Source organism: Loxodonta africana, chromosome 27 (assembly GCF_030014295.1).
Source record: "Loxodonta africana isolate mLoxAfr1 chromosome 27, mLoxAfr1.hap2, whole genome shotgun sequence".
Lineage (NCBI taxonomy): Eukaryota > Metazoa > Chordata > Mammalia > Proboscidea > Elephantidae > Loxodonta > Loxodonta africana.
This window is the reverse complement of record NC_087368.1, coordinates 16,032,252-16,059,428: the sequence shown is the minus strand read 5'-3', so window position 1 is coordinate 16,059,428 and position 27,177 is coordinate 16,032,252. Positions and strand designations below refer to the sequence as shown.

At 41.0% G+C, this 27,177-nt stretch overlaps 1 protein-coding gene across 21 annotated transcripts in view; it reads left to right on the top strand.

Annotated features, from left to right (window-relative positions):
* The window catches only part of TBC1D5 (TBC1 domain family member 5), a 639,936-nt gene that overhangs the window by 601,063 nt on the left and 11,696 nt on the right, over positions 1 to 27,177 (top strand). For all 21 annotated transcript variants that reach the window (XM_064277348.1, XM_023554943.2, XM_023554937.2 and 18 more), the window contains one exon: positions 3,301 to 3,400. In XM_064277348.1, the coding sequence (XP_064133418.1) occupies positions 3,301 to 3,400 (100 nt within the window). The remainder of the gene's footprint in view (positions 1 to 3,300; positions 3,401 to 27,177) is intronic.

The following is a 27,177-nucleotide window of genomic DNA, read 5'->3' as shown; positions in this document are numbered from 1 at the left end:
TAGCTCACTCCTCATCAGCATTTCTCTCCAACCCCATTGTCCAGTCCAATCCATGTCTGATGAGTTGTCTTCGGGAATGGTTCCTGTCCTGGGCCAATAGAAGGTTTGGGGACCATGACCGCTGAGATTCTTCTAGTCTCAGTCAGACCATTAAGTCTGGTCTTTTTATGAGAATTTGGGGTCTGCATCCCACTATTCTCCTGTTCCCTCAGGGGTTCTCTGTTGTGCTACCTGTCAGGGCAGTCATCGATTGTGGCCGGGTACCATCTAGTTCTTCTGGTCTCAGGATGATGTAAGTCTCTAGTTCACATGGCCCTTTCTGTCTCTTGGGCTCATAATTACCTTGTGACCTTGGTGTTCTTCATTCTCCTTTGATCCAGGTGGGTTGAGACTCATTGATGCATCTTAGATGGCCACTTGTTAGCATTTAAGACCCCAGACGCCACACTTCAAAGTGGGATGCAGAATGTTTTCTTAATAGAATTTATTTTGCCAGTTGACTTAGATGTCCCCTGAAGCCATAGTCCCCAAAGCCCCAAAGAGGCACCTTTTGAGTGATGTGCTTACCTCCAGCTGTCCAAGGCCCTCACCACCAACAGGCCAGGCCTGTCTCTTTTGAAATGAATCCTTTTTATTACTGTTATTATTGATATAAAAATATAGATAACATAACATTTGCCAATTCAGCATTTTTCACGTGTACAATAACTGGGTGGGTGGGTACAATAACTGCAGGAGATTAAAGCTCCCAAACGTTTTTGCATTTTAAGAGAAGTGGTTGCTAATCCAAATAAAACTAATGTGTAGAGTGATGTGTTTGAGCCAGGAGGCATTTTGTTCCTGGTGTGCTTTGTCCACTCCAGGCTGTCAGTACCCCAGTTGGTAGCCACATGCAAGTAGAAACACAAGCCATAGCTGGACCTCTTCCTTCTAAAAGACTGCCAAGTCCTGGCCTCGGTACAGTTTTAAACTCATCAAGTTGGGTTTTGTGTCTGTAACAGTGAAACAGCGACTTGTTCAGTGAAGGGGATAGGAGAAGGAGACCAGGATAAAAATACCCAGAGCAATTTTATTTATTTCATTAAAAGGCTTTTCTACCTTACATTCCGGTAATTTCTATAACTTTCTTTCTCCAACTTCTAGATTGTAAGCTCCTTTGGAGCAAAGTCTGTAGCATTAACTTTCTCCGGTGAGTCCTGAACTTAGGTCCAGACTGGATAGAGAATTACCTAAGGTCATGTAACTCGTTAATGTCAGAACCAGGAGTAGAACTCAAGCTTTCTCATGTCATATACAAATTTAGTGTTCTTTCTGTTCTACCACTATTTTATTTATCTATTGCTACGTAGCAAATCACACCGAAATTTAGTATCTTAAAACAACACTTATTTCTCACAGTTTTCTGGGTCAAAAATTTGAGCAGGGCTCGGCTGAGCTGTTCTTTGCCCCATGTGGTCTTTACTATGGTCACTGGCTTGGCTAGCATCAGCTGGGTTGGGCCGGAAGATTCAGGAAGGCTTCATTCACATGTCTAGCACCTCTCCTGTCGTCTCTTTATATATGATCTCTCCTCTCTTTCAGTATTCTAGCCAGAACTTTATAGCATGACAACTATCTTCCTCTGTTGAAAGCAGAAGTTGACATGCCTCTTAAATTGGCCCCAGACTGGCATGGCTTAACTTCTGCTACATTCTCTGAATCAAGGCAAGTCACAAGGCCATCCCAGATTCAGGGAGAGGGGAAATAGATTCCACCTCATGGTGAGTTGAGTAACATGCACAGTCAGGGAGGGAAGAGATTGATGGTGGCCATCTTTGGAGACCAAGCACAGCCATAGTTATCCAATATGTAGCCTTCTTCTTCTAATTCCTACAGTGTCCTAATAGAATAGGAAGACTCAAACAGTGCAGAAACAAAGGTGAGAAAGGAGAAGAAAAATGCCCTGAACACCCCATCCTTTTCCACCTTGCTGCCACCTGAAGGGTGAGAAAGGTGGTACCATCTATACACAAAAAAAAATAATAATAATTTTTTTTTTTTTCCAACTGGGCTTTTCATGGTAGCATCTAGTCCTTATTTGCATATCAGAAGAGAGGCTGCTGTACTTTACAAAGTAAAGTATGCTACAGCATACAAAAAGAATGTGGTTAACACATGTATCGTTCTACAGTGGGGTTTTCACAATTTTTTTTTTTTTTTAGAGCTGCTGTTTGTTTTCTGTGTCAAGCACTTAAATGCACACTTGTAAGGGTTGGATCTCCAGGCAACACTTTAAAAACAATACTTTTCAGTGCTGCATATGTGTGTTGTTAAAATGGGATACACCTACAAGTAACCTTTTCAGCTATTATATTTTCATCTGTAAGCCAGAGTATACTCATTCTCTAAGAAAAAGAATACTTCCCTAGATTCTTCTTCTGTTCTTTTCAACCAATGGTTCTTAAGTGAAAGAACAAGCATTTAAGACTGGAAAATCAGTTCTCTGGCCAACCCCAGCCGTGGCAATATCCTTTCTCTGTATCCAAGCTAACGTGATTTAAAACATCCTAAATTACGGAGATTATTCTCTTCCTCAGAAAAAGACTCCTGTAATTGTCTCAATTTCCTTAGGGATTTTTTGTATGTGGTATTTTTTTTCCTATAAAAAAGACTATCCTTCTGTTACATTTAGATTATCTTTTGCCATTTAGATATTTACTCAACCTGGGCTACTTTGTCTTAGAAACAAATAAATAAAATACTCAAGTGTCATATCAAGAGAGAAAATATAAGAACAGCTATTTTTTTTATTGATCAGCTCCTGATGCAAAAGTTTTCCAAGTGCTTTGGGAGATCTCACATTTTAAGAGATTGTTATCATTGTCTCGAAAATGTTGAGATTTGTCTTATACAAATGGAAATCTTTGGTTTCCCAAATGTGTGAGAGGTAAAATGTAGTGTTTTTGTACCAGCTGCCTAGGAAGTATAGTGTGCTGAAATCCCATTTACTCTTCCAATTTGTGTTGCTCAGTATTTATTGAAGTATTTTATGTACCTTTTAATACAAGGTTATATCTGTAGGCACTTGCACATCATACAAAACTCTCATTCAATTAAGAAAAGCTCAGAGTTTTTGAAACCTCCCTTTGACCCTTTCTCTGTTTTGTTGGTGGTGGCAATAAGTTCATTTTTATTTGCTGTTTTATCTAAGACTGAAAAGAGATTGTACATCTTTAAAATGGTTCAGATCATTTAAGGGGCTTTAGGGAATTTATTTGAATGTATTTTTAAAATTTCTCTATCTTTATCCCTTCATTTTAGGAAGAAGAATTAGAAGCCCAAATTTCCTTCCTTCAAGGACAGTTGAATGACCTGGATGCCATGTGCAAATACTGTGCAAAGGTGATGAACACTCATCTTGGTGAGTGAACTGTTTGGGCCCTGCTCTCGTTGTAGCAATGATAACCACTAGCACTGCTGCAGGGTAGGCCCTGTGTTACCTGGATTACCTCACTGAGTCCTCTTCACAGTCCTAGGGCAGAAGGGCTATTTACCACATTTCTATCCCCATTGTACAGATGAGGAAACTGAAGCCCAAAGAGATTAAGAAAATTTCCCAAGACTATGTTACCAGTAAGTGGAGTGGAAATTCAAACTCAAGCAATCTGACTGTAGATCTTAACTCTTTGTGTATGTGTGTTTGCGTGTGTGTGTGTGTGTGTGTACTTTAGGTGAAAGTTTACAGAGGAAATTCGATTCTCATTCAACACTTCGTACACAGATTGTTTTGTGACATTGGTTGTAATCCCCGTGATGTGTCAACACTCTCCCCTTCTCCACCCTGGGTTCCCCGTTTCCATTCCTCCTCTTTTCCTGTCCCTTCCTGCCTTCTCACCTTTGCTTTTGGGCACATGTTGCCCATTTGTCTCATTTATATGATAGAACTAAGAAGCATGTTCCTCACATGTGTTATTGTTTGTTTTGTACACCTGTGTAATCTTTGGCTGAAGGGTGAACTTCAGGAGTGATTTCAGTTCTGAGTCACAGGGGTGTCCAGGAGCCATAGTCTTGGGGTTTTCTCTAGTCTCTGTCAGACCAGTTCAAGTCTGGCCTTTTTTGTTTGTGAATTTGAATTTTGTTCTACAGTTTTCTCCAGCTCTGTCTTGGACCCCGTTGTGATCCCTGTCAGAGTGGTCGGTGGTGGTAGCCAGGTAGTCCCTAAGCCCTTTGGACTAACATTTCCCTTATATCTTTGGTTTTCTTCATCCTCCTTTGCTCAGGACAGGACAGGAACAGTAGATGTATCTTAGGTGGCCACTCTCAAGCTTTTAAGACCCCAGACGCTACTCACCAAAGTCGAATGTAGAATATTTTTTTTTATGAACTGTGTTATGCCAATTGACCCAGATGTCCCCAGCCCTCAGCCCAGCAGCTTGGTCCCTCAGGGTGTTTGGATGTGTCTGTGAATCTTCTGTGACTTTGCCTTGGTCACATTGTGTGGACTTCCCCTGTAATGTGTACTGTTTTTCCCTTCAACAAAGTTAACACTTACCTACTATCTAGTCAGTGAGTTCCCCTTCCCAGTCTTCCCTCCCTCATAACCATCACAGATTGTTTCTTCCTGTGCGTAAACCTTTTCTTGAGTTAGTGTAATAGTGGTCGCATACCATATTTGTCCATTTATGATTGACTTAGTTCACGCAGCGTAATTTCCTCCAGATTCATCCACGTTGTGAGGTGCTTCTCAGAGTCATCATTCATCTTTGTCGTTGTGTGTATGTACCATAATTTGTTTATCCAATCATCTGTTGATGGACACTTAGGTTGTTTCTTTTTGCTATTGTGAATAATGCTACAGTGAACATGGGTGTGCATATGTCTATTCATGTGATGGCTCTTATTTCTCTAGGATATATTCCTGGGAGTGGGATTGCTGCGTCATATGGTATTTCTATTTCTAGCTTTTTAAGGAAGCGCCATATCGTTTTCCATAGTGGTTGTACCCTTTTGCATTCCCACTAGCAGTGCATAAGAGTTCAAATCTTCCCGCAGCCTCTCCAACATTTGTTATTTTGTGTTTTTTTATTAATTAGTGCCAGTATTGTTGAGGTGAGATGGTATCTCGTTATAGTTTTGATAGGGTTGCTATGAGTCTTAATCTACTCGTTGGCAGCAGTTTTTTTTTTTTTTGTAATGGCTAATGATCACCTGCATTTCCTCATGTGTCAGTTAGCTACCCAGATGTCTTCTTTGCTGAAGTGTCTGTTCATATTTCATACCTTTTGCCCATTTTTTAATTGGGTTATTTGTCTTTTTATTGTTACCCTGTTGCAGTATCTTATAGATTTTAAAGATTAGACCCTTGTCAGATACATTATAGCCAAAAAAACTTTTTCCCAGTCTGTAGGTTCTCTTTTTATTCTTTTGGTGAAGTCTTTTGATGAGCGTGTTTAATTTTTAGGAGATGCCAGTTATCTAGTTTATCTTCTGGCATTTGTGTGTTGTTATTTCATATCCTATTTATGCCATGTATTAGGGCACTAGTGTTGTGCCAATTTTTCTTCCATGATCTTTGTAGTTTTTGGTTTTATAATTAGGTCTTTGATCCATTCTGAGTTAGTTTTTGTGTATGGTGTGAGGTATGAATCCTGTTTCATTTTTTTACAGATGGATATTCAGTTTTGCCAGCACCATTTGTTAAAAACACTGTCTTTTCCCCATTTAAGGAGTTTGGGCCTTTGTCAAAGACCAGCTTACAATAGGTGGATGGATTTTCGTCCAGGTTCTCAATTCTGTTCCATTGGTCTATGTGTCTGTCGTCGTATCAGTGTCAGGCTGTTTTGACTACCCTGGCTGTATAGTAGCTTCTGAGATCAGGCAGTGTGAGGCATCCTACTTTGCATTTCTTCAATAATGCTTTACTTATCTGGGGCCTATTTCCTTTCTATATAGTATTAATGATTAGTTTTTCCATCTGGTTAAAGGATGCTGTCAATATTTGGATCAAGATTGCATTCTATCTGTAAATCCCTTTGGGTAGAATTGACATTTTTACTATGTTGAGTCTTCTTATTCATGAGCATGGTATGTTTTTCTATTTATGTAGGTCTGTTTTGGTTTCTTGCAGTAGTGTGTTTTGTAGTGTTCCTTATATAGGTCTTTTACATCCCTGATTACATTTATTACTAATTATTTGATTTTATTAGGTGTTGTTATAAATGGTATTGTTTTCCTGATTTCCTTTTTGTAATTCTCTTTGTTGGTGTATAGGGATTCAACTGATTTTTGTATGTCGATCTTGTATTCTGCTACTCTACTGAATCTTTACATTATTTCCAGTAGTTTTCTTATGGCACCTTTAGAGTTTCCTATGTATAATATCATATTGTCTGCAAATAAGGATAGTTTTACTTCTTCCTTATCAATTTGGATGCCCTTTATTTCTTTTTCTTGCCTTATTGCTCCAGCTAGGACTTTTAGCACAAGGTTAAGTAGGAGTGGTGATAAGGGGCCTCCTTGTCTTGTTCCTGTTCTTAGGAGGAATGCTTTCAGCCTCTTTCCCTTTAGAATGATGTTGGCTCTTGGTTTCATAAAGATGTCTTTTATTATGTTGAGGAATTTCTCATCTATTCCTATTGTATTGAGAGTTTTTTAAATCAGGAATGGGTGTTGGCCTTTATCAAATGCCTTCTCAGCATCGATTCAGTTGATCATATGATTCTTTTCTTTTGTTGTGTTTATGTGGTAGATTAAGTTGATTGATTTTCTAATGTTGAACCATCCTTGCATACCTGGTACGAATCTCCCTTGGTCATGGTGTATTATTTTTTTGATATGATGCTGAATTCTGTTGGCTGGAATTTTGTTGAGGATTTTTGCATCTGTATTCATGAGGGATATTGGTCTGTAATTTTCTTTTTTTGCGGTGTCTTTGCCTGGCTTTGGTATCAGGGTTATGTTGGCTTCATAGAATGAATTTGTTGAGAGTATCCTTTCCTATTCTGTGGTTTGAAATAATTTGAATACTACTGATGTGAGTTCTTCTGCAAATGTTTGGTAGAATTCTTCAGTGAAGCCATCCAAGCCAGGGCTTTTTTTTTTATTGCGGGGTTTTTGTTTTGTTTTCTTTTTACCTTTTTCAATCTCTTTTCTTGGTATGAACCTGTTCAGATTTTCTACCTCAGTTTGTGTTAGTTTAGCTGGGTAATATGTGTTTAGAAATTTTCCATTTCCTCTAGACTGTCAAATTTATTGGAGTACAGTTTTTCATAGTACTCTGTTATGATTCTTTTTAATTCATTTGGATCTGTCGTTATGTCCCCCATCCATTTCTTATTTGGGTGATTTGAGTTTTCTCTTGTTTTTCTTTATTGTCAATTTGGCCAGTGGTTTGTCGATTTTGTTGATATTTTCAAAAGATCGACTTTTGGTCTTGATTTCTTTCTATTGTTTTTCTCTTCTCTATTTTATTTACTTTTGCTCTGATCTTTATTATTTCTTCTTCTGGTAACTGGGCTCTTTTTTTTTCTATTTGTTCCAGTTGTAGTACTAACATTTTGATTTTGACCCTTCTTTTTTGATATGTTGGAAACCCTGGTGGCATAGTGGTTAAGTGCCACGGCTGCTAACCAAAGGGTCAGCAGTTCAAATCCACCAGGCGCTCCTTGGAAACTCTGTGGGGCAGTTCTACTCTGTCCTATAGGGTTGCTATGAGTCGGAATCGACTCGACGGCACTGGGTTTGGTTTTTTTTTTTTTTTTTGGTCTTTTGATATGTGTGTATATCGCTATAAATTGACCTCTGAGCACTGCCTTTGCTGTGTCCCAGTGCCTTTGGTATGATGAGTTTTCATTCTCCTTTGATTCTAGGAATTTTTTTTATTCTCTCTTTGATTTCTTCTGTTACCCATGGTTTTAAAGCAAAGTGTTATTCAGTTTCCATGTTTTTTTTCCCCCTTGCTCTTCCTGTTACTAATTTCTACTTTTATGGCATCATGATCAAAGAAAATGCTTTGTATTTCAGTGTTTTGGATTTTATTGTGACCTAAAATGTGGTCTATTCTGGAGAATGTTCCATGTGCATTGGAAAAGAATGTGTGTTTTGCTGCTGTTGGTGTAGTGTTCTGTATATGTCTGTGACGTCAAGTTGGTTGATCGTGGCCTTTAGATCTTCTTTATCTTTGTTGAGTTTCTTTATGGATGTTCTGTCCTTTACCAAGAATTGGGTGTTGAAGTCTCCTGCTATAATTGTGGCACTGTCTATTTTTCTTTTCAGTGTTGTTTGAATTTGTTTTATGTATTTTGAAGTCATGTCTTTGGGTGTATAGGTATTTATTAAGGTTATGTCTTCTTGATGGCTTGTCCTTTTGGTCATTATATAATGTCCTTCTTTGTCAGTCTTTTATGGTGGATTTTGCCTTAAAGTCTATTTTATCTTAGATTGGTATTGCCACTTCTGCTCTTTTTTGGTTGTTTACTTGATATATTTTTTTTTTCATCCTTCAATTTTATATTTATGTGTTTGTCTCTGAGGTATGTCTCTTGGAGACAACATATTGATGAGTTGTGTTTTTTATCCATTCTGTCACTCTCTGCCTCTTTACAAGTGTATTTAAGCCTTTTGCATTCAGTTTGATTTTCGATAGCTGTGAGTTCATTGTCATTTTGTGTGCTTTTTTTTGTGGTGCTGACATTTCTTTATTCCTCTTTCTTTCCTGTGCTGAGTTCCTTTTGTTTGTGGAATTTCTTTGCATTTCTTTCATTATTGTAGATTTTGTGTTTATTAAGTCTTTATATTTTTCTTCTTTATCTTGATAAGTAGATTTGTTAACTATCTTTGTGATTATTTTGAAATTTCCACTTATCTTCCTAAGTTTAAACCAGTCATTTATTACTTCATATCACCTTGATTTCCTCTCCATTTGAAAGTTCTATACCTACACCATTTGTTCCCCCTTTTATTATTTTGACGTTGTCCTCATTTACAGATTGACATCTCTGATTTCCTGTTTTAAATCTTTTAGTATTTTTTTTTTATTATTATTGAGAGTTCTTTACCTAGGTTGGTATCTGGCTGGTACTGTCTTTGTCATAGCCTAGGTTGTTGTCTGATGTTGTTGATTCTCTAACCAAAGGACTCTCTTCAATATTTCCTATAAGTTTGGTTTGTACAAGTGCCTTTAATTTCTGTTTATCTGGAAATGTCCTAATTTAGTCATCGTATTTGAGAGAGCATTTTGTAGGATGTATTTATTATTCTTAGTTGGCAGTTTTTCTCTTTCAAGGTTTTATATATGTCATTCCATTGCCTTCTTGCCTATGTAGTTTCTGCTGAGTAATCAAAGCTTAGTCTTATTGTTTCCCCTTTGTAAGTGACTTTTCATTTTTCTTAAGCTCCTCTCAGGGTTCTTTGCCTTTGGTTTTGGCTAGCATGAATATGATATGTCTTGGTGACTTTCTTTTGAGGTCCGTCCTATATGGGGCTTGTTGAGCTTCTTGGATGGTCAACTTTTCGTCTTTCATGATACTAGGGAACTTTTCTGCCAGCAAATCTTCAACAATCCTCTTAGTGTTTTCCATTTTCTCTAGAATTGCAATCATGCACAAATTTTTGGTCTTGACTGCATCCCACGTAATTCTTAAGTTTTCTTCGTTCTTTGATTTTTCCTCAAAATGGCGTCCATGGATTTGTCTTCAATCTCGCTGATTCTATCTTCCATTGTTTCAAGTTTGCTTCTAAAACTATGTATTGTCCATTTCTGAAATTTTGTTGTTTATCTTTTGTGTTTCTAGTTGCTGTTTTTGTATGATTTCTAATAGTTTAACATTTTATTCTTGTACTATTTTCCTGAATTCTTCTATTGCTTTTTCTGTTTTCCTTGATTCTAGCTATGTTTTGTTTTGTTTTTTTGGTCTTGTCCGTGTTTTGCATGATTTTTGTCTATTTTTTTCCTTGGTTTTGTTTGTGTTTTCTTTGATCTCTTTCCTAACCTCTTGACACCCTAAATATTGGTCTTTTGAATTCCATATCAGGTAGTTCCACTGCCATTTCTTCTACCGGAAAGTCATCTGATTCTTTATTTTGGTCACTTGTTGGAGTAATCTTGTCCTGCTTTTTATATGTTTTGATATTATCTGCTGTCTCTGAGACATTTAGATATTATTTTCTTTATTGATTGCATGTTTGTTTTGTCCTTCTTTTTTGTTTTTTTGCTTTCTTTGGTTTGGTTTGGTATGTCTGGGCAGGTGAGTCAGATATCCTTTGTTGCGTGCTTGTGTTGGGCATGATAGCTCTCACCACCTGGTCCAGGTGGACTGGGCACTTTCTTGAGCTATAGCAAGCAAATGGGACCTTACTTCTCTCTGGGTGTGCCTGCGCCATTCCTCTGTATGCTTTTGGGAGTTCCATGAAGGTGCCTTTCTGTACTCTTCATGGAGGGCTTTTGGCTTTATCTCAAAATGGCTGTGCTGTGCCGTGACAGTTGGCAGGGAACCTCCACTCCATACCTCTACTTGTTCACTGTTTTTGATGAGTTTCTTCTCAGTGGGCTCTAACCTAATAGTTTATCCCTTCATTTAAAGTTCAGGGTTCCAGGATTGATGTCTGTATCTTTTCTACATGTTTTTCGGGTCCTTGTTGCAGAGGGATGGCTTGGTGCATCTGAATAATCTACCGTCTTGGCTTTGTGCCCCCGCCCCCGCAGATCTCAGCTTTTAACTGCTGCACTGCCTTTTCTGAATGCATATCCACCTCAGACTGAAATATGAGATGTTGAGCTCTCGAGATCAATAATCAGTTCTACTGCTGTTCTAACCTGTCTGTAATCACCAATGTGATTATTATTTTGACAGTGCTATTTTCAATTTTTGAATACACATTTTTAAACCATCTTCCCAAAATTCGGATCAGGACCAAATGACCTTTCTCACTTCTGACTGTGTTTATATTCTCATAAATGTCCTATTCTGATAGTCAGTTCACATATGAGTCATACATACGTCACATTATAAAGTCTTCAGGCATTACTCAACATTTGTGAAAGATAGGCATTTTGTGTTAGAAATGGTCTCTGTCACATCATGTATGTATTGTTTCAGTAGCCCCCTGCTGCCTGCAAAAGCTTTTGTAATGCCTGTTATACTGTTTTTCAGCCTCCAATGGACATCCTTTTTCTCCCCACTCTCTAGTGTTTAGCATCTGTAGTTTGGGAATAAATTAGGAAATTAAGACAAGTATGTTAATGGAATGGCCAGTGTGGGTGTGAAAAATGACAGTATTAGATATTGCAAGAAATCAGGATGCATCCCACCTATGAGGAGAAGCCGAAGAAAATCCACTGAGGCCCTTTCCCACTCCTAGGCCCCGGAGAGCAGCCCACCTCTGAGACCTTCACTGGAGGTAGACTCTACCTTAAGACAGTGGCAGATTATTTAATAGACAAGGTTAACAGTTTCACTACAGATTAGTGAGTGTAAGTAAGCCCATGCTTACCTTGTTCACTGGGCCATCTGCCTCTGTCAGGGATTATAAATCTGAAAAGAGGCTTTGATACTGTAGAAGGGTGTCGTGGGGTTGGGGGAGAGACAGATGCCAGCCATACATAGAAGCAGAATCTTTGATGTGGTGCAAAATGTGAAATTGTTCGCTACAAATGATCTGATAAGCAGGGTAAGCACCTTGCTTACCTTTCCTGTTGGATAATCCACCCCACCTTTAGACACCATGTGTCTCTAAGTCTGTTAGGTCATGAGTCCATTGCAGATGGTCAAAATGGCTGTCATTTTGGGTGTAGCCTAAGCCAGACCATCCTGTAGCAAGTAATAAATGTTTTCTAAAGGATTTGAAGAGATATTGATGTAACTGGCTGACTGCCTGCCTGCATTATTAGACAGCTGACCCTGTTCTACCCTCTGCATCATTTCCACTCTCCCACCACTCCTTCAGGTAAAGGGCTCATAAGGAGGAAGCAGTAAGAGAGAAACCCTGGTAGCTGACCAGCAGGGTAGTCTCTCTCAGCATAGCAAGAAATTTACCCCGTCACATCTAATTCTACCACCTTTTAAAACTCTATTATATGCTGCTTTATGATCATTTTTTAAAATTCATATAGAACTAAGTTTAGATGAATCATACACTATCAAATATCATCACACTCTAAAATGCAGTAAAAATAATTAACAAGATTATTATGTGTGTGTATACACACACACGCACATATAAAATTAACCCGTTGCCATCAAGTCAATTCTGACTCATAGCAACCCTATAGGACAGAGTAGAACTGCCCCATAGGGTTTTCAAGAAGTGGCTGGTGGTTTCGAACTGCCAACCTTTTGGTTAACAGCCTGAACTCTTAACCAATGTGCCATCAGGGTTCCATATATATAATTAGTATATGTTATATAGTAAATTTTGGAGCCCTGGTGGCTCAGTGTTTATGAGCTTGGCTGCTAACCTAGAGATCAGCAGTTCGAATCCACCAGCCTCTCCTTAAAACCCTGTGGGGCACTTCTGCCCTGTCTTAGGGGGTTGCTATGAGTGGGAATCAACAGCAAGGGGTTTTGGTTTTATATAGTAAATTTTAGTTTTTTTTTTTTTTTTTTATTAAATCTTTTTTCTTGTTTTGCTTTTCTGACTACTTGGGTGACCTTTGCATTACTTGATTTTGATTTTGAACATAATAAGAGAGCAAGGAAGTGACAGGGGGAAAAATTTACTGGAACTCTAAGTAGAAAATCCTGTTAGGAAATTTCCAAGTTATTTGGTACACATAGCAGCTTTGAAAGCAGCTTTACTTAAGCCTCTGAATTTTCAAACAGCTTTTGCTCTGATTTGGGTCTTTCAGTCAGCGCTAAAAGAGCATTTTCTCATTGCATGGGAAGGGGAAACACTTTGATTAAAATGGAAAGAAAGGCCCACACCAGCTGTGAGTTTTCAAGTAACCGCAAAACTAGATGTGTTTTTGGTACGTACGTTTCACTTTCAGTCAGAATCCCTTCACGTAGCTGTCGACTTTGTTTCCCCGTATAGATAGCATGACTGCACTTTAAGTGAGGTTGAGGGATACAGCAAAGAACTTCTGGCCCCAGGGCCACAGTGCATTTTGTCATCTGCAAGTTATAACAGTGGGTTAGGAAACGATGCCCCTGTGTTGTAGGCAGTTTTGACTCTAAGCAAAGATTTGAAAAAAGGACAAAGAAAGATTAATTAAGTTGAAGCTTTCGATTTACTTTTTGACTTATGCTTCCTTAAGAAATGGTTTTAATAACCCAGTAGTTTTTCATATAATGTTTCTATTTTTCTAATTATTAGGGTAGTACAAAATTGAAACAGCTGGAATATCCATTAGTAAGGAATCCATTGCAGTATAGTAGTGGAGTCTTTATAAAGATTAAAATAGTTTTTAAGTTTATTAACACAGGGAGATATTCATGATATGCATTATTAATTGGAAAAAGCAAGTGGCAAAACAGTACATATTTGACGTGTAAATGAATATTAACAGTGGTTGTCCAGATGAAAGGAAGATTACAGAGGGACTTTCAAAGGGACCTGAGCTTCTGTGCTCGCAAAATCAAAACCTGAAAATCTGTGACTGGTTTAAGTGCATATAGCTAGCACCGTGGGGTCGGTCTGTAAATTCCAGCACTAGTTGCTGTGAGAGTGGTTGCAGTGGTGTCTGAGAAAGAGGGACGGCCTTATGAGGGTCAGACAGACCTGGGGTTGAACCTAGGCTCTGTCGCTTCCTAGCTCTGCTTGCTTATGAACGTGTCCTCATAATAAAATGAAGATAAAAATACCTACCTTGCCAGTTTGTTGCCAACATAATGTATTTTAAAAGCCTAGCACAGGACCTGGCTCAGAGCGGGTATTCAACAGATATCATCTCCTCTTTCACCTTAACATCCCCCCACCCTCCCACATCCCCCAGCACCCTCCACCCTCGCACCCTCTTCTATGTTGGAAAGCACCCGAGAGACTGAGGCAGTTGAGTAGTGCATACAGTCGAGTAGTGACTTAACAGTTGAAGAACTGGGATCAGTACCACATTTCTCACCACCCAACAGAACATCAAATTATGCAAAAAAATGCCACAGCTTTTGGATGCTAGTCCTGAGATTATGTGCGTGAGCTCTGGCTATATCAGAACTGTATGATGTATCTGCTAAGCCTCCAGTATGACTGGACCACAGGCTCCTGAAAACCAAAAAAACCCGTTGCCGTTGAGTCGATTCTGACTCATAGCAACTCTATAGGCCAGAATGGAACTGCCCCATACGGTTTCCAAGGAGTGCTTGGTGGATTCAAACTGCCGACCTTTTGGTTAGCAGCTGTAGCTTAACCACTGTGCCACCGGGGCTTCCAGGCTACTGAGGCACCTGTGAAAACCAGGACTTAGAACTGGTTTTTTCCGGGTGGAAACCCTGCTGAGAATTTGCGTTTCTAACAAGTTCCCGGGAAGTTATTCATAAGAATCACCTAGGATCTTGTTAAAATGTAGCTTCTGATTCAGTATATCTGAGGTGGAAATGGAAATTCTTAGCAAGGAACTTGTTAGAAATGCAAATTCTCAGCAGGGGTTCAAACTAGAAAGAACTGGTTCGAAGTCCTGGTGAAAATGGTCTGGAGACTTGTTCTAGGAGTTATTTCTCTGTATCCTTTACTAATGTTAATTATTTTCAGTAAGTTCCATTTGTTTCAAGAGAATTCCAAATCACTCTATATTCACTTTAAACATGCAGTAAGATCTGAAAACACCAATCATGTTTCAAGGCTGCCTTTATAAGTGACAGCAGAACCAATATAGAGAAAAGCGTCTCAGCTAAAAATGATATAAAGGAATTTGTTCAAATGGCCCTTCAATTGTAGAGGTAATAAAATAAAATTTCCTCATGGTTCTGGAACCTAAAACTTGAAAGAATATGAATTTTGTCACAACTCTACCAAAATTCTGGTTTTATTACCTCCACATAATTGAACTGCTTGAATTCAGTGATTTAGAGGCAGGAGTTGAAAGTACATATTTCATTAAATCTAAACTTCTCCTGTCAACCTGACAAGACGTTTTTTTACATGTTCGTTTTTCCGTTGCTATAGTTACTCCCCTGCCTGTCATCCTGACAGTTGAGTTGAAAGCCTTTGACGGTATTAGCCTCCATGGCTGAGCTCAGGTTATTTTTAGATTTGCCACAGTTCACATACAGTTGCACGTGGGTGAGCAGCCTGCATTTGCCTGTTCTGTGAGCAGCTGGACTGAGCTGCCAGCTGTTTACAGGGAGTATGAACTGCTCACCCTGCTAGGAGCTAATGCCCACACCCACCTGCTTCAAATGGAGGCGTTTCCATTAATGTGGTTGGTATTTAGACACTTTGGTTTCCAGCACCTTGACCTTGCATTGGTGGTTCATACAAACAATGGGAGGGTTAAGTGCAATGAATTAAGGGAAATTACATTTGCCATGCCCTTGTTGAGAGTATTGTAGTTCACAGGATCTTACAATGTTAAATATGTAAAAGTCCTAAAAGCCATCTTAGCCTGTTCCCTATTTCACAGATGAGGCCGAGGCCCAGAGAGGTTGAGTGGCACACAGCTAGTTCGTGACAAGAGCCCAGACCTTAATCTAGCCCTTGGCTTCCTTTGTCTTTGATGCTTCTACGAGGGCACACTTGAATCAGTAGTTGGATTTCAGGTCTTCTGCTATTTTACTATACACATCATTTCTGATTTTGTACTTGTCATAATATTTATGCAAGAATAAGCTAAGAGAGGAGGCCAGTTTTGAAAATTGGTTTATCTGCCTCTGCAATAACTTTATAAATCCAATTTCCTGATAAAATGACTTTCAACAGATGTCTTTAGAAATGTTCAGTAAGGTAATTGACTGATGACATTTGAAAAAGAGAGAAAGAAAGTGTGATCACCAGACAGCTTTCTCCCTGTCAACTACATTGTTTTAAAAGCTTCTAGGAATTCTTTTAAGAATTTTAAATACTGTGTTTAATTGTGGGTAGCAGAGTCCTCTGCAGAAGAAAAAGATATACTTCACCTAGGAACCTTGTTCAAAATTCAGATATTGGTTCTGTAGGTCCCATGTGGGGCCTGAAAGGAGCCCTGGTGGGCGTAGTGGTTAAGCACTACAGCTGCTACCCAAATGGTCAGTTGTTCAAATCCACCAGCCACTCCTTTGAAATCCTATGGAGTAGGTTACTCTGTCCTATAGGGTCACTGTGAGTCGGAATCAACACTACGTCAATGGCTTTGTTTTTTGGGGGGTTTGGGCCTGAAATGTGGGGTATTTCTACCAAACTCACAGGTGAGCTGATGCTCCTGGTCCCTGAGAGACTTCTGGCATCCAGGAGTGGGAGACTCTAACATTACAACATTTGTGCATAATTCAATTAACGTACTCATAACTTTCATTTTCTTAATTTTTATAATTTATTTTTGTTGTTGAGAATATACACAGCAAAACATACATCAGTTCAACAATTACAATTTACAGTTACATGTACAATTACATGTACAATCCAGTGACATCGATTGAATTCTTTGAGTTGTACAACCATTTTCACCCTCCTTTTCTGAGCTGTTCCTCCCTCATTAACATAAATTCACTGACCCCTAAGGCTCCTGTCAGATCTTTTGAACTGCTGTTGTCAACTTGGTGCCATATAGATAGATCTTAAAAGAGCATAATGCTCAAGACAGACGTTTTTTGCTAGTTAAGCTAAACTGTTGTTTGGTTTTAAGAAGACTTTAGGGAATATTTTTGGTTTAAGACTATCTCAGGGCAGTGGTTTTAGAGGATCATCCAGCCTCTATGGCTCCAGAAAACCTGGATTCTATGAGAATTTGAAGTTCTGTTCTGCATTTTCCCCTTTTGATCAGAATTCTCCTATGGAATCTTTGATCGAAATGTTCGGTAATGGTAGCCGGGCACCATCCTGTTCTTGTAGACTCATGGCAGATGAGGCAGTTTTTCATAGAGGCAATTAGCCACACATTTCCTCCTCCTATTCCTGACTCTCCTTCTTCCTCTTTTGCCCCAGGTGAATAAAAAAAAAAAAAAAAGCCTTGGCATAACCTTCATTTTAAATGAGTTGCTGAGGTAGAAAGTAGCCAGAACCCGATACTTCAGGCATGTGTGTATCAAAACTCTGTGGGGAGAGAGCCCTCAACCTCCTCTGGCATCTAGTTGTAGCCTGCAGTCCTTTGAAATTCAGAATTTCTTCCTTCAGCCTGTCTGAACTTGCTCTATTCTAGTTGAGGCCTTTCCCCCTGGTTTTGATATCAAAAGACTTGGTCAGCATGTTCCTTGTAACAACTCTAAACCTATTTAGAAAAACTTAGCAACTCCACAATGGCTTATTCCTTCTCAGCCTTGGCTATTGCAATTCTGATCACATGGCCTCAGTACAGATTGTCCATCTTTAATCCTTTCTGGCTCTCTCTCATTTACCTATGTACTTTCCCAAATTGGGTGTCTCCCTCTCTCTCTCTCTTTAATTTAATACCAAGATCCTTCATCATTAAATGTATCCTGAGTTCAAAGTGTTTTAACATTTGAATTTTTTTTTTTTTTTTTTTTACTTCTGGGAGTGAATACGGGAAGCTTTTTTGAAGAGTGACCCCACTGGCATTTTAGCAGTCCCAGCTGTATGTAGCACTTCCACTAGAACTGACTTGATAACTAGGGGTAAGGTCCCCAACAACCCTTTGAGATAGGTATTATTACCCCACTTTACCAGTCAGGAAACCCCGGTGGCGTAGTGGTTAAGAGTTCAGCTGCTAACCAAAAGGTCAGTGGTTCAAATCCACCAGGCACTCCTTGGAAACCCTATGGTATGGGGCAGGCAGTTCTACCCTGTCCTGCAGGATCACTATGAGTCAGAATCAACTTGACGGCAGTGGGTTTTTTGGTTTTATCAATAGGTTTAGTGACACACAGGATCCAACTTTTTTAAATGATATTTTTATCCTTCTAATTCAGTCAGTCAGGGAGCGACTACTCTGGTAGGTGGTAATCTTGTTGGATTTAATATTTAAATAAAAGTTTGGTAAGCTCTAACTAATGGGGTCATGTCTGGGAGCTTTGCTACGGGACTGTTGCTCCCGAGAATCCCCTATAGAAGGTCATCATATACCTAACTCACCAACCTTGCTAGATTGAAAGGGACAGGTTTCTTTCACGGTGTGTCGTTTTTGGTAGAGCATTTAATATAATGGCAAGATGAAGCCATTATATTTGCATATATGATAAAACCACTTGCCATGGAGTTGGTTCCAACCCACGGTGACCTCGTGCGTGTCAGGGCGGAACTGTGCGCTGCAGGGTTTTCAGTAGCTGATTTTTCCAAAGCAGATCACCAGGCCTTTCTTCTGAGGCACCTCTGGGTGGACTCGAATCTCTGGCCTTTCAGTTAGTAGCCGAACTCATGAACCGTTTGCACCACTCAGATCCTCTGCACATATGATAGTAACTACCATTGTTTAAGGACTTCTGTGTCAGATTCAGCACCAGGCACTACACAAAACAGTATCTCTAATCTTCCTACCAACTCCACAGTTGAAAAGGGTTTTCCCTCGTATATAGTAGAGGAAATTGTGACTCAGGAATATTTGTGTGCTCAGCTGGAGGTTACACACCTAGGAAATAGCAAAACCAGACAGAATTCAGACCCAGCTCTGTCTGACCCCACAGCCTATTCGCATTTCTCCATACATACTGGGCTGCCTCTCCGTGTCCTCCACTCCTAGCCCTCTCCACCTAGTGATACAATAGGCAAAAGACCTGTCCACCCGAACTCTGTGGAAACTGGCTCGCTCCCAGTTGGTCGAAAGCTCAAGGCCCCCCAAGCGTCTCATGCCGAAGACAAGTGCATGTGAAGAGAGAAAAGTGAAGCCCAAGATAAGAAGGCTAATGTTCAATGCCTGGACCTCTTTAGACCCCAGCCACAGAGTGACACTTAGCTTTCACGAGATCGTCATGTCAGCAAAACCTTTGTGGCCTGAAATTCACAAAGCATATATGCATGTTAAACACAGTTCAAAAGTTCTTATGTGTCTAAATGATGTAATTGTAGGACAATCTTAGTCAAACTTCTCTCCTTCCTCATAGTTCCCAAAAGAAAAATGATGATAAAACTCCAAGATATATCTTATTAGTAAGGCCCTAGCTCTGTTTCTGCTTTTCTTTTTTGAAGAACAGATTCTGGTAAAGGCATCTTACCATCCTTTTGAGTTTAAGTTTTAAAAAAAAATTTATGTTAAGTCTCTTTTTCTGGTTGACTCTAAGTGACAGCCATGAATGACATGATAGATTTTACTGCGATGAGTCACGCTTCCATGACACTCTCTGGCTGGCAAGGTAGCAAAAAAGAAAATTCATTGCCATCATTCATTCCAACTCATAGCGACCCTGTAGGACAGAGTAGAACTGCCCCATAGGGTTTCCAAGGCTATAATCTTTATGAAAATAGACCGCTGCATCTTTCTCCCACACAGCTCCTGGTTTGTTCAAACCATTGACCTTTCGGTTAACAGCTGAGTGGTTAACCACTGCACCACCAGGGAGGCAAATACCAGGGGAATAATATGCCCAGTGGTAGAGATCAGTGAATATATTCAGAACTCTGTGCCAAGCATACTCAGTTCACTTAAGAGGACTATTTATTGGCCTGAAGACTAATCTTCAGTGTAATATACATTTTTGCCTAGTTTTACCCTTAGATTTTCCTAAGTAATGTTCCTTCTCCCAGTGCTGAATTTAGGCTCTTCAGCCATTTTGTCAGCTGGGTGCAAAATAGGATCCTTGGTTATATATTCCGTGTGATCTGTTCTTTGCTTTTTAAGAAAACACTTAAAGCGTGATGTACCTGACCCAGTGCGTGGCACTTGATAGACCGTCAGTGCATGTGACTTCCCTTCGCCTGCCCCTTCCACTTCTCAGGCTAGAATCTGAGTAATTATATTAAAACCAAAACCAAGCCCATTCTAGAATCTGAGTAATTATATTAAAACCAAAACCAAGCCCATTGCCATCAAGTTGATTCCAGCTCATAGTGACCCTATAGGAACAGAGTAGAACTGCCCCCGTAGGGTTTCCAAGGAGTAGCTGGTGGATTCAAACTGCTGACCTTTTGGTTAACAGCCAAATGCTTAGTGACTATGCCACCAGGGCTCCAGGTAATTATATTAAAATCTGTTGTCATCGAGTAGATTCTGACTCATAGCAACCCTGCATTACCCACTAAAACCCCTTGCTGTCGAGTCGATTCTGACTCATAGCGACTCTATAGGACAGAGCAGAACTGCCCCGTAGAGTCTCCAAGGAGTGCCTGACGGATTCGAACTGCCAGCCTCTTGGTTAGCAGCCATAGCACTTAACCACTATGCCACCGGGGACCCTGTATTAAAAAAAAATATATAGTACCCCTTAATTCTTCATCTGGGAAATATCTCACCTACATCTGTTCTTTAAGAGATAAAAATCAGCCCTAATGCTGGCAGGAAAGCCTTTGCCTCACATAGGTCCCTAAGCCAAGATTGATTAAGTATCTGCTCTCTGACGTAGAAATAGCTTCTGGGAGAAGTAGATGGTGATGGGGCGAGGGGCGGAGGTGGTAATCTAAAACTCCAGAGACGATCCTAAGCTAAGTATGTGTGGAGGAGGTGAGTAAAACTTTAGAGAGACAGAGAAAATGAATATACCTCATCAGAAATACCTAGGGTGACACATAGCTTCACATGAAGCAAACCAAGGTCTTAGAAACATTGACCAAGAGAGGTGGGGTTCCAAAGTGTTGGAACCAGAGGACCTGGAGTCCCGGATTTGTCACTAGAGCTGACCCTCCTTTAGTCTCTGAGCCTCACCGATGACTTACAGTTCCAAGAGCAAGAGAGGCAGCATAAGAACGCCTGACAACTGGTTGCTGTCAGAGGGGAGGCTGTTAATAGGAAGCTGTTGCTTGGACACGGTGGACTTTGAAGAAAAGCAGGGCCCACAGTCTTATGGAGAGGATGGGAGGGCCTTTTAGAAGGGGAACGGCATCTTCAAGGACACATACCTACACAGCACCTAACAGGGGATGGGTGATGGATTGATAGCCTACACTCTTCTCCCAAACCCACCTTCCCCCTGGCTTTGGACAACTATGGCACACAATCTGTGAGCAAAAATCCCCTTGCCATTGTCCAGCCAAAGCCAATAGTGACAAATGACAGGTCTGCCCCCTCCTTGACTAATAGCCACGTCTTCAGCCACTGTGGCTCTGGACCCACCTCCCCTAGCCCCACATGTAACCTCTCTATTTTGTAACAACACCCCATGTGTTTCCTCTTTAGAGTCTGGGACTGTCCCTTATATGGGATTGCCAGAAGTCAGAGTTACTAAATTTCTGTCAGAGATGAGAGAGCCCCAGAAAATAGAATCCACTTATGTAAGTATCTAAGGTACCAGAGAAGGAAGTAAACATACTAAGCAATAACAGTAGTGAGGCAGTAAGCTAGAAGTAGACTGCTTTGATTACCTCATCTACATTCACATACTTTCTGGACATGTTATCAGGAGGGACCAGTCCCTGGTGAAGGACTTCATGCTTAGTTAAATAAGGGGTCACTGACAAAGAGATGGATTGATACAGTGGCCACAGCAGTGGGCTCAAGCATGACAACGATTGTGAGGATGGCGCAGGACTGGGCAGTGTCTCATTCTCTTGTATGTAGGGTCGCTATGAGTCGGAACCAACTTGATGGCACTTAACAACGATCTCACTTTTTCAATGGAATTCAAACTGTGTGATGCCAGCGCCAGTGCTCTGAAAAGGTCTATGGTAGAAGTGATCACACAGTCTGTTCTGGGGTGTTCACTAGGTCGCTTTCCCTGCTGCATAAAGAGCACTGGAATCTCAAGGCAGTCGAGTCAGAGCCGAGACCCCATCCTGTGCCTCTCTGTATCTCTGCTCCTTCATCAGTGCCATGTGCATAATTGCAGAAGGGCTCAGGAATCCAAAAGATCTAAACCTAATCCCAGCTCTACCGCTTTCCAGCTCTGAGACCTCAGATCTGGGCCTGGCTCCCTTTTTCTGTAACGGGAGGATAGCAGTCCTCCTCTCGAAGGCTTGTTGGGGTAGTCAGATGAGGTTAGGTGCCCACGTAGAAATGAAAGCTGCCAGGCCCTGAGCTTCTACAGTGGATCAGGTGCCAGGCTCAGCACTTACCTGTGTTATCTCATTTATTCTTCCCAGGAGCCCTGTGAGAAAGGTACTGGGATGTCCCACAGGCACAAAAAGCAGAAATAACTTGCCCAATTCCACCTTCACTATCGATACATGTTCTGCTTTTGTCCCCTTTCCCTACCCCTTCATACTGAATATAGGCTTATGTACCCTTCCACATCAGCCACCTAATACATTTAGATGAAAACACTTTGATTCTAGCGTTAAAGAAAATAAAGTTTTTAAGAAAGGAGTTTGTGTGCCATTTTCATTACCCTTACAGTTAGAGATCTGTCTTTGTGGCATTGACATTTCGTTAAAAATAGTGGAATCATCATGGGGTTGTGATGTCGAGGCGATATGTGTGTGTGTGTGTGTGTGTGTGTGTGTGTGTGTGAGATTTCCACAGAAGTGGTTAGTTATTAGTTACGTGAGATTTTTTTCTTAGTTTCGGGGTTCCAGTGTTTATCACATCTCACGCTTCAGCATAAGGCGGTTAGGAGGAGCACTGTCTCACTTCTGCACAGAAACAAAGCGTAATGGGCATGTCCCACCAGCACGAGGCGGGGTGAATTTACATATTTCACATTACTGCCTCTAGGATTTTAAGGCATGAAGAGACATCATTATGTTTTTCAATTTTTGTATAAAGGTGCAACTTACCTAAAGCAGTAGATTTATTATGTAACTGTTTTGTGTTACTAGGATGTTTATAAGTGTTCTTTTGAAGAAGGATATCATGGAACTGGTTAGAGAAAGGATTTGCATGGTCAGTGCAGTTAGTAAAATAAAAAATCTTATATTCAAAACATTTAATAGCCTCTGAGGGTTCTTTTTGTTTGGATTTCTATACCTTGGATTTCTTAAAGTGAGGCTAGTTTAGTTGACTGAAGCAGGGGGGATTTATCCTTGAGATTAACTGAACATTTTATGTATATGTGGGTTTTGCCAGGGGGAAGGCCCTGGTTTTCATCAGATCCTAGAACGTGATCCCTGACCCCCTCCAAAAACAAGGCTGAAAAGTGGCTGGGTGAGGGTGCACTGCTGCTGATAACCCAGACTCTGGCTCTCCCTCCCCAGAGGTGTCCCCTCTGTCCTGTGCCCTGGCTGCCACACTGCCTAAAACTTGACAGAGTGTTCTGTATGCAGGGCAAGACTGGTGGGGCTGCCTTGGTCCCCTTTCAGCAGAGTAACTGGATGGTTTTCACCCTGCATAATTTAATAGGAAATTTGACTGCTAATAACAGAAGCCCAGAAAACAGTGGAATGAACAAACCAGGATTGTTTTTCTTTTTTTTTCTCTCTCTCTCAAATAAAAGAAGCGCAGAGGTAGATAGTCTGGTCAGGGACAGCGGCTATATGCTGTGCTCAGTATCCCAAGCTCCTCTTGGCTTCTGCCCCACAGTCCTCAGGCTGTGGCCCCTATCTGCACACCCATAGGGTGACTCATGGAACGCCTGCCAGCCTTTCAGGCAGGCAAAGGAGAAGGGCAAAGGTCCACAAGGCACATCCTCAGTCAGCCCCCTTTGGGAGCGTTCCCAGAAACTCCACCAGGGCCTCTCGTACACCTCACTGGACAGAGCTGTGTCACGTGACCAGCCTCAGCTGCAGGGGGAGCTGTGCGCTGTGCTGCCCTGAATGAAATCAGGGATGTGCTAGTGAGAAAGCAGTGGAGGGTGGACCTGAGGTAGCCCACCAGCAGTTCTGCCGCCCCATTAGACCTAAGAAATAGTGAGGAAGTAGGACCCAAGTTTTTCGGCTGCTCATGGTCTATCAGGAGAGAGCCCTGGGGGCAAAGTGGCCCTTAGAACATTATTCCCATTTAGCCTGTAATAAAAGGCAAGAGAGGAGGTTTCTGCTCCATCTTCCCAGCACACCCGTCTTTTGCCATCACCCTGCAAGTGTCACCACCACCGCTCTCAAGTATATGCATATGTTAAAAAGAAAAGGTATCACCTTGATGACTAAGGTGCACCTGACCTGAGCCATGATGTTTTCAGTCACCTCATATGCTATGCATGTGAAAGCTGGACAGTGCAAAAGGAAGACCGAAGAAGAATTGACACATTCGAATTGTGTTGTCGGTGAGGAATACTGACTATCCCAGGGACTGCCAGAAAAATAAGCAAAACCATCTTGAAGGAGGAGCAGCCAGAATGCTTCGTAGAAGCAAGAATGGCAAGACTTCATCTCACTTACCTTGGACATGTCATCAGGAGGGATAATTGCCGGAGAAAGACATCATGCTTGGTAAAGAGTTAACAGAAAAGAGAGAGTCCCTCAATGAGATGGATTAATACAGTGGCTGCAACAGTAGTCTCAACGCAGCAACAATTGTGAGGATGGCACAGGACGGAGCAGTGTTTCATTCTGCTACACATGAGATCACTGTGAGTTGGAGCAGGCCCTAGCACCTAACTACCAGATACGGTACTCAAGAGGGGAGGTCCAGAACTTTTTAGGCATGGGATTTTCAGGCCACATGGCCAGTATTATAAGATCTTGTATAGTCACTGATACTTCTTTAGTGGAATAATACATTTATATACCCCAACTCAGATGTGAGGAAATCTTGATCTAAAGTTCCATTCCCACCAGTGGCAGTCCAGGGGCTTAAACTTGCCAGTTGAAGATGACTCGGTCTCATCCAGGTTAGCCATCTCATCTGAGCAAGTTCCCACAGTTCGAGTGCCTCCAGTCTGTCTCTTCTCCCTGCCAAGGTGGTGTCGGGGTTCTGGGATGGGCTCACATGTCCCCTTGGTGTTTGAAGAAGGGTCTCTGAGTGCCTTCCAGACCCTTTTTTCAGGCTCCCTGCTTTGTGAGGCGTGGCCTCCAGGGGCCTCCCGGTGTTAGTTCCTTGGTCCTCAGAACCCCCCACGCCACCCAGGCTTCTTCTAGGTGTCCCAGCACTCCTGCATCCATTGGCTGAGGGTCCTCAGGGGCCCTGGGAGCTGTCCCTGCAGCCTCTGCTCGCCCAGTAAAAGCTGGGAAATCTCCCCACCTTGCAGCGCAGTGGGGGCAGAGCCCACGAGGCTACCAGGCCACCCAGCCTTCTGGATGCTGCTGTGTGTCAAGCTGCCCCAGCCAGCCCTCAGGCCCTCACATGCTCTGCCTTAAAAACCAAAGCTGTTGTAAAACCAAAGCCCAACTTTTTGAGTTCCCTAGAAGACCTACAGAACTGGTTCTTCTCCATTTTCTGCAGTTGGTTGTTGTTAATGCCTTGTTGAGTGCATTTTGTGTCTTTTTACTGAGAGAGAACAAATTGTTACAGGCTTTTAGGGAAACCAAAAACATTCCCTCTGTAATTATATCTATTATTCCATTCCCATTTCAACTCACTTTCTTGTTGTGAAGCAGGCCTTTTCTATGAGCCAAAAACTACAGTTGAGTTTTCTGAATCAATAAAAGCTGCTGTTTTTCTACTGCAGTATGTAAGAGAACTTGTCAGCATGTATGTAGATTTATTTTTATTGAAGATTCTAATAAATTGTCAGGCAGGAAGTTTGTTGAAACTATCGGTCTTTGCCTTTCCCTTTATTAGAATCACTTTTTGGAAATACTTAAAATAGCAGTGTTTTGAAATGCAAGTCCCAAGAGTGTTTTTCTGCGTTTGCTCATTTATTCTTTTAGTCAGTCGGTAAGTACTCATTATGTACCTGTGCTGTGGCAGGCTTTATTCTGAGGGCTGGGAAGATAGCCCTGAACAAGACCATGTTGGAGCTTATGTCCTACTAGGGGGATCACATGCGTAAGCGCATGTCAGACAGGATGTCAGACCGCGACAAGTACTTACAATACTGAAAATAGGTGGTGTGGTAGAGACAAGAGAGGAACTTGGAGCTACCTTAGTCTGGGCGGGCAGGAAGGCTGCTCTGAGGAGGCGACATAGGAGCAGGAAGTTGAACAATAAGGAGCCAGACCCACGTAGATGTGGAGATGGAGAGCCTCCTGCCTCCTGGCCAAAGGAACGGCAAGTGTGCTGCCTCTACCACTGCAGGTGTCTAGCGGGCCAGGAGGAATCTGTTAGCTCGGGTCGCTGTGGATGGCCATGCATGGAATTGTGCACCCCGGGTAAAGACTGGGACAACTTAAGGGAGAGATGCTGGGGGCTTCGGCTAGGGTGACAGCAGAGGAGGTGTTAAGAAATCGATGAGTTTAAAGTATGTTTTGTTAGTAGAGTTGACAGCACTCGCTGATGAATTACTTATGGGAGTGAGGGAAAAGGAGGAATCAGACATTGGAAATGACCATATTAGACCTTTGCATGAAAGAATATCCGTCTGATCCCGTATCAGTGTGATGGCCCCATCAGTACTCCGCAGTACAGCGGAAGTTGCACGGACTTAGCTCTACAGAACATGGAGACGTTTATGGAATCTACAGCGTTGTCTGCAGAACACTTCAGGGGCGTCACCTGAGCGCCTGGTGCTGTGGGGAGGAAGAGATGAACACACCATTGTCCAAAACATTTAAAGATATTTTTCATGACAGAAGTCACAGAAGACTCACATATTTGTTTACGTGTGTAGAAGGAAAATGTATCAGAATGTTGAAAGTGATTATCTCTGATAGAATTTTAGGAAAAAAAAAAATACATATATATCTTTATATCTTCTTATATCTTTCAGTTTTTCTGCAATGAGCATTATTCAATTTATAATAATATTATTTTTAAAAATAAAGCTAATATAAATACATTTCAGAAAATTTTGAAAAGAGAAGAAAAATTCATTTGTGATCCATATCACCTAAACTCCAACCACTGTATTTTTTAATACTTCCTAACAAACTTAGTCAATGTACATTTTAATGGTGATATAATCATATTAGACATTCTTCCAATCTTATTTCTAGATTTTTCTTTAAAGACATTTTGTGTCAAAAGGAACAAGAAATTTAAATAACTTTAGAATCTTGCAAGTTCCAAAAGGTTTTCTTTCCTTGTCTTTATTTTTTGCATTTTTCCCCGTGTTTTGAGAGCCA